The 14,659-nt window shown below is 46.7% G+C and overlaps 1 protein-coding gene across 1 annotated transcript in view; it reads left to right on the forward strand.

Moving 5' to 3' along the window:
- The window catches only part of SENP3 (SUMO specific peptidase 3), a 39,959-nt gene that overhangs the window by 7,607 nt on the left and 17,693 nt on the right, over positions 1-14,659 (forward strand). Inside the window, exons 3-5 of the mRNA XM_083410304.1 lie at positions 4,490-4,777; positions 8,912-9,023; positions 11,087-11,234. Of these exons, the coding sequence (XP_083266430.1) occupies positions 4,490-4,777; positions 8,912-9,023; positions 11,087-11,234 (548 nt within the window). The remainder of the gene's footprint in view (positions 1-4,489; positions 4,778-8,911; positions 9,024-11,086; positions 11,235-14,659) is intronic.

Raw genomic sequence — 14,659 nt, forward strand, 5'->3', positions numbered from 1 at the left:
CCCCTTAACCTCCTCTTCTCCAGGCTAAACATGCCCAGCTCCCTTAGCCGTTCCTCATAAGGCATCGTTTCCAGGCCTTTGACCATTTTGGTTGCCCTCCTCTGCCTTAACCACTACACCACACTGGCTCTCTGTGAAGAGGCGCTGCACTGCTCTGCTGAACCCAGCAGAGCGAGAGGGAGAGCTGCACAGCGCCTCTTGGTCTGCTGGCTTCCCAGCGAAGCAGGATGAGGGACGGAAGGGGCTCCGTAAGGGCTCCCGTCCGCCCCTCATCTTGCATCGCTGTGAAGGCATCAAAACAAGAGGCGTTGCGCAGCAATCCCCCTCGCTGTTCTGGCTTCAGCAATAGCTGCGCAGCCTGCATTCTCTCCATAAGACGCACACACATTTCCCCTTACTTTTGAGGAGGGAAAAAGTGTGTCTTATAGAGCGAAAAATACAGTGTTTATAGGTGCTACGGCAGAGGAGACAATGCACATCTGTTTACGCAATTGTTACGAAGACCAAGTGGGATGCCTGTGAATGGGGTGAAGGGGAGGCAGGTGGCAGTCTGTCCCGGCCGGTTTGATGGAGAAGGGGGGGTGTTGTCCTTCCTTTTCCTTAGGGAGGTACCAGGTGGAGAGTGCTGATGACAAGCTCAGTGGTAATGCACCTGAACTTCCTTTCCATGGCAAAGGTTTCAGGTTCTTTTTTTAAAAAAAATAATAATCTTTATTGAATATTTTATAATTATGAAAAGAACAACAATAAAGAAAAACAGTACATAAATTCAACAAACAATACATCAACAATAAAAAGAATACAGTACAACAGTACAACATAAAGAAAACAAAAACATTTAAACACACATCCAAATTTTATATCTATATCTTTCATTTGCTTATTTCCTCGACTTCCTCGCACCTCCCTTTTTTGTATTCTAGTTCGAAATTGCTGGTTCAGCAAATCCTTTCCCTCTTCTTCAGTTTTTATTCTGTGGTTTATCCTAACACGTTTTAACTTTGAATTTTCCACTTTATCCCATTAACAATTAATAGTCATGTAATTATTAATAACACTTCTGCTAAAACCTTATAATTTCATTCCAATATTCATCTAACATTCATTAATTTTGCAATGTTTCTGTAAACATACTTTGAATTTTTTCCAATCTTCCTCCATCGCGTCGTCTCCCTGGTCTCGGATTCTGCCAGTCATTTCCGCCATTTCCATACAGTCCATCAGTTTCATCTGCCATTCTTCCCGGGTGGGCAAAGGTTTCAGGTTCAATCCGTAGCACCTCATATTTGGACTGGGGAAAGATGGCCACCTTCAAGGCACAGCAGGGTTTTCTCAAACTCCCGCGGTTGTTGGACTTAGTGATGTTAAATTCTCGAGAATAATCTTTTGGAGAATATTCTTGGTTAATGAGAATATTAGAGAATTTTCATTTAAAATAGAATATTCATTTTAATGCATTGAAAATTATACAGTGGTACCTCACAAGACGAATGCCTCGCAAGACGAAAAACTCGCAAGACGAAAGAGTTTTTCGTTTTCTGAGTTGCTTTGCAAGACGGATTTCCCTATGGGCTTGCTTCGCAAGACGAAACGTCTTGCGCCTTTTTCTTAAAACCGTCAATGCATTCCTGTGGGAAACCGTCAATGCACAGTGGTGCTTCGCAAGACGAAAAAATTCACAAGACGAAAAGACTCGCAGAACGAATTAATTTCATCTTGCGAGGCACCACTGTACTTGTTCAGATGGCAACCAAAAACTGTACAGATGCTTTTATTCAGTGGCGTGACACAGTGAATTCACATTCTTTGGTAGGCCTAAATTTGAAATGATAGACCACCATAATACCAATCATACCGGCTATATGAAAGAGCACAAAAATTGTAGCATTGCACGTAAAACAGTACAGTAGGCCTACTGCAAATACTTAAGTAGTTCTAAAACTGTAGTTGTAGGCCTAAATTTGAAATGACAATATTAATACTGCACACTGGCTACAAAAAAACTATAGAATTAAACTTGAAATATTATTACAGCAGGCTCATAGAAGGTCGAAAACTGTATTTTGATTACAGCTTGACTTATTATGTACTAGGTTTTACAGCTGTAAAACTGGTTCTTACATTAGAATTTATAGTTTGTGGAGAATATTCTCCGGAGAATTTCCTAGCGGAGAATATTCTCACCTCACACCACTAGTTGGACTACAACTCCCATCATCCCTAGCTAGCAGGACCAGCGGTCAGGGATGATGGGAGTCGTAGTCCATACCCAAGTTTGAGAAACACTGCTCTTGAGAGCTGCTTTCCCTAGGAGTAAATCTTTTTGAGCTTAGATGGATCAGTTGTCTGAGTAATAAGGCAACCTCTTCCCTATATTCCTAAGCAGCAGGTACCGTATCAGGTATCGCTCAAGAGATCTAAGAAATCAGTGCAGTTTCCGAGTTGGTGGCTAGAATCAGTGCAGCTTTGAAAAGTTCGCTCTGCCAGGGCACAAGACCAGGCAATGTGCCTGGAGGTCCTGGGCTGCCCAGACATCAAGACCCCCTCTCACTTTTCCCAAAGGAAAAGCAGAGCAAGACGCCAGGCACCAGCTTGGCTGCAGGACTTGCCAGAAGGAGACTCCCATTTTGAATTTCTCTCTGCCGTCTAAATGGCGTCCAGTTGCATCCAAACACAGGGGGGAAAAACCTGGTCTTTGATCTCAGGAACAGTCATGAGAAATTTGATTAACTCTGTTGTCTCCCAAGAGGCGTCCAGTGCATAGCGAAAAGACAAAACAACAAAAATATATACAGTGGTGCCTCACAAGACAAAAAGAATCCGTTCCATGAGTCTCTTCGTCTAGCGGTTTTTTCGTCTTGTGAAGCAAGCCCATTAGCGGATTAGCGGTTTAGCGGCTATTAGCGGCTATTAAAGGCTTAAGGGATTAGCGGATTAGCTGCTAAAAGGCTATTAGCAGTTTAGTGCCTTAGAAAAAGGGGTTGGGGAGCGGAAAAAAATCGCAAGAATCGCAAGACATTTTCATCTTGTGAAGCAAGCCCATAGAGAAATTCGTCCTGCGAAGCGCATTGAAAAACGGAAAACCCTTTCGTCTAGCGGGTTTTCCGTCTTGCGAAGCATTCGTCTTGCGGGGCACCACTGTACTGTACTATCGGAAAGTGCCCAGCATTGCCCAGGAATTCGGGGGGGGGGGGGTGAATCCTGAGATTTATAAATAGATAATGTAATTTGTTAGTTTCTAGGGCTGTGTGTGGCACTTACCTGGAGAATATCTGGCCAGAATCTGGCCCTGAATCAAACAGATTCCATTACTACGGGGGCCATAGATGAGAGGCCAGCTGATTCTCAGCACTGGACAAATGGGGGCGAAGTTTTTCTGGCCCCCCACCCCTAGTCCTGGGGTTAGAGCTCCTCTTCCTGCTGTATCCAGTGCACACCCCTATTAATTTCTTTTCATATTTGGTTAAAAATCAGTGCAGCCCTGAACGTTCCAGCCCACCATCTTGGGCGATGATAACTTTGGAGGTGTCAAAATCGTTTGGAATGGCCATCTTGGTTCAAAATGGTGTGCAGCGGTGTCCAAACACTGATGAGAACCATCTCCTCCGCCTTGTCGCTCCAAGGTTGGCGCCGATAGCTTATGAGTCGGAGACGGGTAGACAAACCGCTTTCCAAAATGTGTAGTAGTTTTGGGAGGGACGACTGCTATTGTTGTAAACAAAAATTGCCCTTTTCCCTTATGGGGTATCCAAGAGCCCATATAGAGTCCTTACATAGGTTCCCTATTGGTAGGAGAGAATAACAGAGGCCAACCAGAGAATATTGAGAAGCAAAGCAGCTAGTAAGCCTGATCTTTATTGATCTGTTGCAACAGGGTGCCCCCATCACACGCAGGAAAGGAGGAGGACCCCAAACAAAGGTGTGCCTGTCCTTACATATACATTTTAAATTCCCTGCCCTGGAGCTAAAGACCACCCCTCTATACATCATACATACATCACATAAGGGGTGTAGCTCAAGACCAACCCCCAGACACATCATACCTACATCACAGAAAAGGCGGTCTACAACAGAAATCTGAGCGCGTTGTTTAGCTCCTGTCTGGCAGGTTACCTGTTAATGGTCACTTGATTGGATATCCTGGGGAGCCTGGCCAGTCTTTTGAAATGATAAATACTTAGTTCCTGAGCCAGGTCACAGGCTCACCCTATTCCTACACAGACAGACCCTTAAGACAGGATTTGTGAAGGGAAGGGCAATGGGGAGGCTTTTCCATTTTCCTTTGACCTTGCAGAGAAAACATTTGGTCAGTTTGGGAATCAAAATGGTTCCAGGTCGGTCTTCCTGTGCTGATCTATGTATGTGCTTGGTTGGTACACTTATGAACATTTAACATATATGTAAGACCTCAAAATTCCTATCACAGTATTAACGTATGTGGGTCCCTGCGAGGCCTCTGAAACCCTCCCGCCTCTCTCTCGCGCTGCAGACCCCATGGACGCCCTCCCCAACGGCTTTGCCTCCCTCACTCCCGACGGCGACCTCTGCTCCCTCCCCGGAGTCACGGACGCCACTATCCTCATCAGCAACGTCTGTAGCATCGGGGGCCACGCAGCGGAGGAGCTCTTCCAGGGGCCCCGGGACAAAGACAGGCCTCTGGATTCTTCCGGGATCAGGCTCGAAGGCGACTTGTCCGCTGAAGGCAGCCAAGAGAGGCCCGGCGAGAAGGCAGCCCAGCACAGCCCCCTGAGAGAAGAACACATCACATGTGTACACAGTAAGGAGAGGGGGCTGGAATGGGTGGGTGGGTGGGCAAGCAGAGGAAACAGTCCCCTCCTTCTTCCACCCCCCTCCACATGGCATCTTCAAGGCTATTGTCCCTAGACTGTCTTGGATGGTGGTGGTTGCTTCGATCTGGCTTCAGGCCCAGCTGGAGGAGGGAAACAGCCTTGGGGGCTCCGGGGGCCGTGGGGGAGTCCTGTCTGCTTAGTTTCCTTGGGCCTCTTAGCAGCCTTCGCTACCCTCGGCTACGATACGATAATCTTCATTGTCATTGTCCCATACAGAACAACGAAATTGAAAATCTACAGCAGACATTCAGAAACCAACAAGCCTGCTATCCCAGCCTGGTTAGCCCCCTAAAAACTCTGATACCCCTTAATTAAATACAATATACAGTGGTGCCCCGCAAGACGAATGCCTCGCAAGACGGAAAACCCGCTAGACGAAAGGGTTTTCCGTTTTGGAGGTGCTTCGCAAAACGAATTTGCTATGGGCTTGCTTCGCAAGACGAAAATGTCTTGCGATTCCTGGGGGTTTTTTTCCGCTCCCCACCCCCTTTTTCTAAGGCACTAAGCTGCTAATAGCCTTTTAGCAGCTAATCCCTTAAGCCGCTAAACCGCTAATAGCGCTAATCCGCTAATGGGCTTGCTTCACAAGACGAAAAAACCGCTAGACGAAGAGACTCACGGAACGGATTCTTTTCGTCTTGCGAGGCACCACTGTACTCTCATAGAGACTACCTTACACTGCGTTTAAAACCAAAATCGCATTTGGATAGAAACTGTTTCTCCTGCGGTTAGTCCTAGTCTCAATAACCCTTTACCTTCTTCCAGAAGGCAGAAGCTGAAAGAGGTCATTTCCGGGGTGCGCACTATCCTGCGCTATCTCTGCCGCTTTCTCCCTCCTCAGGGAAAAGCCCCCAAGAGCCGCACACAAGCTCCATGCGGCTCTTTAAAGGGAGCGCTGAGCAGAGCCTCCTGCCTGCATTCGCTCCATAAGACGCACACACATTTCCCCTTACTTTTTAGGAGGGGGAGAGTGCGTCTTATAGAGCAAAAAATACGGTGATATAAAAAACAGGATTGTGTATTTAGGACTTCCCCTGTCCCCATCTGATCTCTTTCTGAGAGCCAGTGTGGTGTAGTGGTTAAGAGCGGTAGACTCGTAATCTGGGGAACCGGGTTCGATTCCCCGCTCCTCCACCTGCAGCTGCTGGGTGACCTTGGGCTAGTCACACTTCTCTGAAGTCTCTCAGCCCCACTCACCTCACAGAGTGTTTGTTGTGGGGGAGGAAGGGAAAGGAGAATGTGAGCCGCTTTGAGACTCCTTAAGGGGAGTGAAAGGCGGGATATCAAATCCAAACTCCTCTTCTTCTTCTTCTTCTTCTTCTTCTTCTTCTTCTTCTTCCCCAGCAGCTCACTGCCTGCTTTAACATGATATGGTGAAGGCAATAACTTTCCCCCACAAAAAAAGCACGTAGAATTGCAGTAGGAAGCTGGAAGACCAAAGCGTGCTCTCTCTTTCTCTTTCTCTTCCTCCCACTTCCTCCTTCAGCAGACCGTGCTTTCCAAGGCTTGGAAGAGAACCCAAGAACAGGAAGCTCAGTGGCCGAGAGGGGAGAGGGGGAGTAATCTGGAGGAATGGGAAAAGAGGCAGAAAATGAGGAAGGCATGGAAGTCAGGGAAGGGGGAGAGTGCAAAAGGGAACACACGCACACAATTTCTTTTTAAATGGATGCTTTTAAAATTACACCCACACACCCTAAGGGGCTTATCTCCTTCCCATCTAAATCACAGATCAAATCTGTCTCCATTGACGGAACACTACAGATCACAGCTTCAGGGCTTTTTAGCTTTAAAAAAGGTAAAGGGACCCCTGACCATTAGGTCCAGTCATGACCGACTCTGGGGTTGCGGCGCTCATCTTGCTTTATTGGCCGAGGGAGCCGGCGTACAGCTTCCGGGTCATGTGGCCAGCAGGACTAAGCCACTTCTGGCGAACCAGAGCAGCGCACGGAAATGCAGTTTACCTTCCCGCCGGAGCGGTACCTATTTATCTACTTGCACTTTTGATGTGCTTTTGAACTGCTAGGTTGGCAGGAGCAGGGACTGAGCAACGGGAGCTCACCCTGTCGCGGGGATTCGAACCGCCGACCTTCTGATCGGCAAGCCCTAGGCTCTGTGGTTTAACCCACAGCGCCATCCGCGTCCCTGTGTTTAGCTTCAGCATAATGCAAAAACACGGCTCCAAGGGGCTCGAAATTATTTTCAAGGGATCTCCCGCTAAGCAACTAATTCCTAGGTCACCTCTCATGCCCACAGCTGTCTTTGGTTGTTTATTGGTGGTTCTGCTTTCCTCGGGTTAAATAATAATAATAATAATATTATAACAATCCTGAAGCTTCATGAGGATCTGTGCCTCGGACCAGGGCTGGATCTGTAGTTTTGTTCCCTGTGCGGACTACAACATCCTCTCTAATTCGATGGCATGTAAAACGGGACAGCTAAAATGAAGTCCTTCGTGCAACGCAGTCGAACGGTGGAATCCTCTCCCCCAGGAGACAGGGATGGCCAGCAACGTGGATGGATTTCAAAGAGGTCTAGACAAATTCATGGAGGAGGCGAGGGCTATCGATGGCTCCTAGCCAGAATGGCTGTGTCTCTGCCTCGACAGCTGGAGGAAGCGATGCTTCCGAAGGCCAGTTGCTGGAAAACGCAAGAGGGGAGACTTGGTCTTGGGGTCGTATCCTGCTTACAGGTTTCCCACTGGGGCATCTGAGTGGCCACTGCGAGAACAGGATGCCGGGCTGGAGGGGCCATTGGCCTGATTCAGGAGGGCTCTTATGTAAAACACAAATTAATTTCATTTATCTGTGCCATAAAATTTACACACTGCCGGATGGTAAAAAAGGAAAACAGCCCGCCAGCAATAGCCCTCAGAGTGGTTTACAAAAAAAAGATAAAGCAAATTTATTGATAAGAAAAATAAGCAATGATGATTTAAGATCAACGCACACAAAGTAATTGAATCACAAATGTACAATACAGTGGTACCTTGGGTTACATACGCTTCAGGTTACACACGCTTCAGGTTACAGACTCCGCTAACCCAGAAATAGTACCTCGGGTTAAGAACTTTGCTTCAGGATGAGAACAGAAATCGTGCTCTGGCGGTGCGGCGGCAGCAGGAGGCCCCATTAGCTAAAGTGGTTCTTCAGGTTAAGAACAGTTTCAGGTTAAGAACAGACCTCTGGAATGAATTAAGTTCTTAACCCGAGGTACCACTGTAATAGAATATGGTGTCGGAATTTGGAATTCAAGAGGTTCAGTTTTAATTCTGCTGGATATGACCTCATAGCGGGACACACAGACACACACACCACCCTGTCTCCCATCCACAGAGAGCCTACCTCCTTACGGGGTCCTCGCTGCGAGATCACATTCATCCGGTGCTATACCAGCTGCACTGGCTCCCGGTGGAGTACAGGATCAGGTTTAAGGTGCTGGTTTTAACCTTTAAAGCCCTATACGGCCTAGGACCCTCGTACCTACGGGACCGCCTCTCCTGGTATGCCCCACAGAGAAACCTACGGTCTGCAAATAAAAATATCCTGAAGGTCCCAGGCCTCAGAGAGGTTAGGCTGGCCTCAACTAGAGCCAGGGCTTTCTCGGCTGTGGCTCCAATCTGGTGGAACGCTCTGTCACAAGAGACTAGGGCCCTGCGGGACCTGACATCCTTCCGCAGGGCCTGTAAGACAGAGCTGTTCCACCAGGCCTTTGGTCAGGGCGCAGCCTGACTCCCTCCTCTGGCAATCTGCACAGGGTCTTGCTTGATGGTTGCCATCAATTTGTTTTTGATTGATTTTTATGGTGAAAGGTTTTTAGAATGTTGGATTGTTTTGATTGTTGTTAGCCGCCCTGAGCCCGGCTTTGGCTGGGGAGGGCGGGGTATAAATAAAATTTATTATTATTATTATATTATTATTTAAAACTGGCTTCTGCACCTCCAGGCTGTTCTCAGGGGCACCCAAGCAGTGCCCATCCCTCCCACAATAAACTCTGTGGCTTGGCTCCCTTAAGCCTGCCAGGCTCCCGTGGCTTCAGCTTTCTCCTCCTGTCGTTTCTGCCAGACATCCTAGACGAGTTTCTGCAGACGTACGGCAGCCTCATCCCCATCAGCGTGGACGAAGTCGTGGAGAAGCTAGAGGACATCTTCCAGCAAGAGTTCTCTACGCCTCAGAGGTAGGGCCTCTCTTCCCACTTGGGAGAATTTGACTCCTTCCCCTTCCACTCTGTCTCCAGGTGTGCTGGTCCCCGGGGGGAGGGTTACCATGAGGTGTGGTCAAAGTCCGGTCCTGGGTCGAGGGTCTGGAGACTGTCCACCAAGGGTGATGCGGGGTCCAAAGCAAGAAGCTGGGCGTGGCTGGGAACTCCGGGAAAAGAGATCTGGGTGCTGGCAGAAATAGGTTTCCAACGTCGTTGCTCCCGCAACCTGGGACTGGGCTGACTGGCCTTTATCCCCTCTGAGGCCAGGGGCGATCCCGGCCCACAGGTGACCCACCGCTCCTGGCCTTAAGGCGAGCACTCCTCCTGGGAGAACCCAGTTCCCTCCACCTCTCTGCCCTGAGCCTCTGCAGTTCAGGAGAGGATGGAGGGTTACTGGACCCAGGGGGAGACTCACCTGTAGGCACTGAGTCCTCAACCACCTCCGGAGCCAGAGTGGAATCACCTGGTGCCTGCTCCTGAGGATCCGGCACAGGTGCAGGCGCTTCAGAATCAAGCTCCTGCCCCAGCTCAGCCGGCCCTGGAGGCAGGGACTCCTGTGCAGGCTGGGATTCCTCAGATTCAGCTTCTGAATCAGATTCCCAGGCCAGCACACCAGGCAGGGGAGTGGCAGTGTGACGCGGCAGCTAAAAAAGCCAATGCAATTCTGGGCTGCATCAATAGGAGTATAGCATCTAGATCAAGGGAAGTAATAGTGCCACTGTATTCTGCTCTGGTCAGACCTCACCTGGAGTACTGTGTCCAGTTCTGGGCACCACAGTTCAAGAAGGACACTGACAAACTGGAACTTGTCCAGAGGAGGGCAACCAAAATGGTCAAAGGCCTGGAAACGATGCCTTATGAGGAACGGCTAAGGGAGCTGGGCATGTTTAGCCTGGAGAAGAGGAGGTTAAGGGGTGATATTAGCCATGTTCAAATATAGAAAAGGATGTCACCTAGAGGAGGGAGAAAGGTTGTTTTCTGCTGCTCCAGAGAAGCGGACACGGAGCAATGGATCCACAGTACAAGAAAGAAGATTCCACCTAAACCTTAGGAAGAACTTCCTGACAGTAAGAGCTGTTCGACAGTGGAATTTGCTGCCAAGGAGTGTGGTGGAGTCTCCTTCTTTGGAGGTCTTTAAGCAGAGGCTTGACAACCATATGTCAGGAGTGCTCTGATGGTGTTTCCTGCTTGGCAGGGGGTTGGACTCGATGGCCCTGGTGGTCTCTTCCAACTCTATGATTCTATGGCAGAGAGGGCTGGGTGAGGGCACCCAGTCTCCAGAAATCGAGGCTCCACATGGCTTTATAGCTGAGTGTGAGGAGCTCGATCAGGAGGCCTGGGTTGTTTCTTTCAGCGCCTGGGGCTAAGGTGGGCACCTGATGCCCAGGGCTTAGTAATTTTACAGACCCGACTTCCTGGATTGGCTTCGGTTAAGACTCTGCTTTGTTTACAACATGACTGCATCTTACGGGTGTTTGGTTCCAAGGGTTAGGGCGCGCACACAAATATTGCGTACAGTGGTACCTTGGTTCTCAAACTTAATCCATCCCGGAAGTCCATTCCAAAACCAAAGCGTTCCAAAACCAAGGCGCACTTTCCCATAGAATGTAATGCAAAACGGATCAATCCGTTCCAGGCTTTTAAAAACAGCCCCTCAAACAGCAGTTTAGCATGAATTTTACTATCTAACGAGACCATTGATCCATAAAGTGAAAGCGATAATCAATGGTACAGTGGTACCTCGGGTTACATATGCTTCAGGTTACAGACTCCACTAACCCAGAAATAGTGCTTCAGGTTAAGAACTTTGCTTCAGGATGAGAACAGAAATCGTGCTCCAGTGGCGCGGCAGCAGCAGGAGGCCCCATTAGCTAAAGTGGTGCTTCAGGTTAAGAACAGTTTCAGGTTAAGAACGGACCTCCGGAACGAGTTAAGTACTTAACCCGAGGTACCACTGTATACCCAAATTCTCAGAGCTGTCCCCCGTGGCATTTTTGTTCTCACGGTGATCCCTCTCTGGGTCTCTCCGGACCCTACAGGAAAGGCATGGTCAACCAGCTCATCCAGTCCTACCAGCGGTTGCCGGGCAATGCCATGGTTCGGACCTTCCGGGTCACTTATAAGCGCCACGTGGTCACCATGGACGACCTGCAGACACTCTACGGGCCCAACTGGCTCAACGACCAGGTAGGCTGCCGAGGCGAACAGGGCAAGGGAGGAAAAACTGGGAGGTGGGGTTTTTTTTGGGGGGGAGAGAAAGGTGACTGGCTGGAGGAAAGTATGGGGGGGGGGGAGGCACAGCCAGCGGTGGTGCAGTTACGAGAGCTGGTGTGATGTGACCTCCAAGCGATGGAAGCGGCTGTAAATCGAAGGGGGTTCCCTGCCTCTCTCTTGTTTCTCCATTTGCAAAATGGGGGTGACTTTTCAGATCTTCCCCACCGGGTTTCTGGGACCAGTGTACAGTAAGCTAAGTTCTGTGTCCGGTTCTGGGCACCCCAGTTTACGAAGGGTATTCCCCCCCATTTTTTTTTTACAGTGGTACCTCGCAAGACGAAAGAGTTTTTCGTTTTCTGAGTTGCTTCGCAAGACGGATTTCCCTATGGGCTTGCTTCGCAAGACGAAAACGTCTTGCGCCTTTTTTTTAAAACAACCGCCAATGCATTCCTACGGGAAACCGTCAATACACAGTGGTGCTTCGCAAGACGAAAAAATTCACAAGTCGAAAAACTCGCAGAACGAATTAATTTCGTCTTGCGAGGCACCACTGTATTAATTTTCAACATTTATCACAAACATATATAACACACAAAAAGAAACATACATTACAATACCAAAGAAAACAAAACAAAACAATATTATTTCTGATACCCAATTTAACTTCCTCAAATCCCCCCTCACTGAATTTCATTGAATCAGTTCTCCAAATCCTATTTCTCATAAAATTAACTCCTTCGATTTACTATCCTCTTCTCTTTTCTTAATAATCTAGTCCCTGATCTTTTACAATTCATTCTTACTCTAATCCAAGGCCTGTTGGGTACTTTCAAGTGACTTCTAACATCTTATATTACAATATTCTTTAAATTTCTCCCAATCTTCTTGATACTCCTCCTCTTTCTGGTCGCGGATTTTTCCAGTCAGGTTGGCTAGCTCCAAAAAGTCCAACATCTTCATCTGCCATTCTTCTACTGTTGGTATTTCTTGAGATTTCCAATTTTTAGCTAATAGCAGTCTTGCTGCTATAGCGGCATACAAATACAATCTAACATCTTTTTTGGGCAGTTCCAATCCTATAATTCCAAATGTATATTTCAACACCTTTTTCTTTTTTTCTTTTTCTTTTTTTTATTGTTAAAATAAAAAGGTAAAGGTACCCCTGCCCGTACGGGCCAGTCTTGACAGACTCTAGGGTTGTGCGCCCATCTCACTCAAGAGGCCAAGGGCCAGCGCTGTCCGAAGACACTTCCGGGTCACGTGGCCAGCGTGACATCGCTGCTCTGGCAAGCCAGAGCCGCACACGGAAACGCTGTTTACCTTCCCGCTAGTAAGCGGTACCTATTTATCTACTTGCACTTTGACGTGCTTTCGAACTGCTAGGTTGGCAGGCGCTGTGACCGAACAACGGGATTCGAACCACCGACCTTTCGATCGGCAAGCCCTAGGCGCTGAGGCTTTTACCCACAGCGCCACCCGCGTCCCGTGTATGTGTATTAATGATGAACTATTTTAACTATTGTTAAAATTGTCATTAATACACATATACAAGCATACAAACATACATTTCATACAATCCTTAAAAGTGTTCAAACATACTTACACTCAATCCCACAAATAATTCCTTTCCCCATCACCATCCACCACCCCTCACCCCACCTTTGTGTTTGACTTCAATCTACTCAATTACAGTTTCTTTCCACTTCTATTACTTTCTTTCACACACCTTTAGCCTAATTTCATACTTCTTTTTCTATTACACATTGTTATCCATCTTATTTGATATTTCAGTATTTGAAACGAAACTTATTTATTCTAATAGGAGTTCTGATTTTTCGATATGATTTTGCAAGTATCTTTTAAACACCTTCCAGTCCCTATCTATCTTTTCTTTTGAAATCCTTCCAATTTCTTCCATTGTTTTGGATATATTGTAATACTCCAATAATTTGGCAAGCCACTCTGTTTTTGTCGGTACAATACCACTTTTCCAGTTTTTCGCAATCAATAGCCTTGCTGCTACTGTTGCGTATAAATATAAGGTCTTATCTTCTTCCTTTAGGCTTCCTGGTACTATTCCCAATAGAAAACCTTCTGGTGTTTTCCTAAATGAGTATCTAAACATTTTTTTCATTTCATTATATATTATTTCCCAAAATTGTTTGATGTTTAAACAATTCCACCATATATGTATCATAGTACCTTTTCCCGTGTTGCATCGCCAGCAGACATCGCTACAATTTTTATTCATTTTTGCTATTCTTTCAGGTGTTAAATACCATCTATGTTGCATTTTAAGGTAATTTTCTTTCAGTATATAACACATAGTGAATTTCATATCTTCTTTCCACAATTTTTCCCATTATTGAAACATAATATTTTCCCCAATATCTTGCGCCCATTTAATCATTGATGCTTTAACCAATTCATCCTTTGTTTCCCACTCTAAAATCAGATTATACAATTTAGATAATTTTTTTAATTTTTCTTGTATTAAGTATTTATCGAATTTTGATATTTCTTTTTCAAATCCTAACTTTTTGTCTTTCACTAATCTATACTTAATTTGACTATATTGGAACCAATCACTAATATGAGCTTTAATTTCTGTGTAATCCTTTAATTCCAATTCTCCATTTTCTTCCTTCAATACAGTTTTATAGGTAGCCCAATTTTCTTTCATATTTAATTTTTTCACTGCGACAATTTCTGCTGGCGATGCCCACCAGGGAGTTTTCGGTTCTAGGAGTCTTTTATATTTCTCCCATATTTTATATATAGATTTTCTGATTTTCTCTCACTGCCTCCATTTCTTCCCCTTCCATTTGCCAGGAGGTGATGGGCCCAGTGGCCATGATCTTCGTTTTTTTGATCTTGAGCTTCAGACCATATTTTGCGCTCTCCTCTTTCACCCTCATTAACAGGTTCTTTAATTCCTCCTCACTTTCTGCCATCAAGGTTGTGTCATCTGCATATCTGAGGTTGTTGATATTATATGAGGTACACAACACACAAAGAGTCATAAAGGATTCTCCTGTATACATCAAGGAAGTTCGCTGATCATGGGATGTGAAATGCCTGACTCCACACTTGTATCAGCTTATATGGGGTGCCCCAAAACTATCTCGACTTTCGCACTTTATCCCCCATCGCTTTGGCAACCAGGCCTTCAGTAGGGGCTGTTGACAGTCAAGTCCCTTATCTTACTTCCCTGTCAAAGATCTTCAAGGAGAGATGCTGGATTATCCCCCCTGATGTTCACTCAAGAGCAGAAATAGCAAAACCTCCTGGCTGGCCTTGTTCCTTGCGCCTCTCTGGAGGTCAGATCAGGAGAAATAAGGAACGCAGCGAAGGAGGGGAAGCAGCAGAGTCACAAAACGCAGAAAAACCAAAACCAG

This window comes from Podarcis tiliguerta (assembly GCF_965153285.1).
Source record: "Podarcis tiliguerta genome assembly, chromosome: 13".
NCBI lineage: Eukaryota > Metazoa > Chordata > Lepidosauria > Squamata > Lacertidae > Podarcis > Podarcis tiliguerta.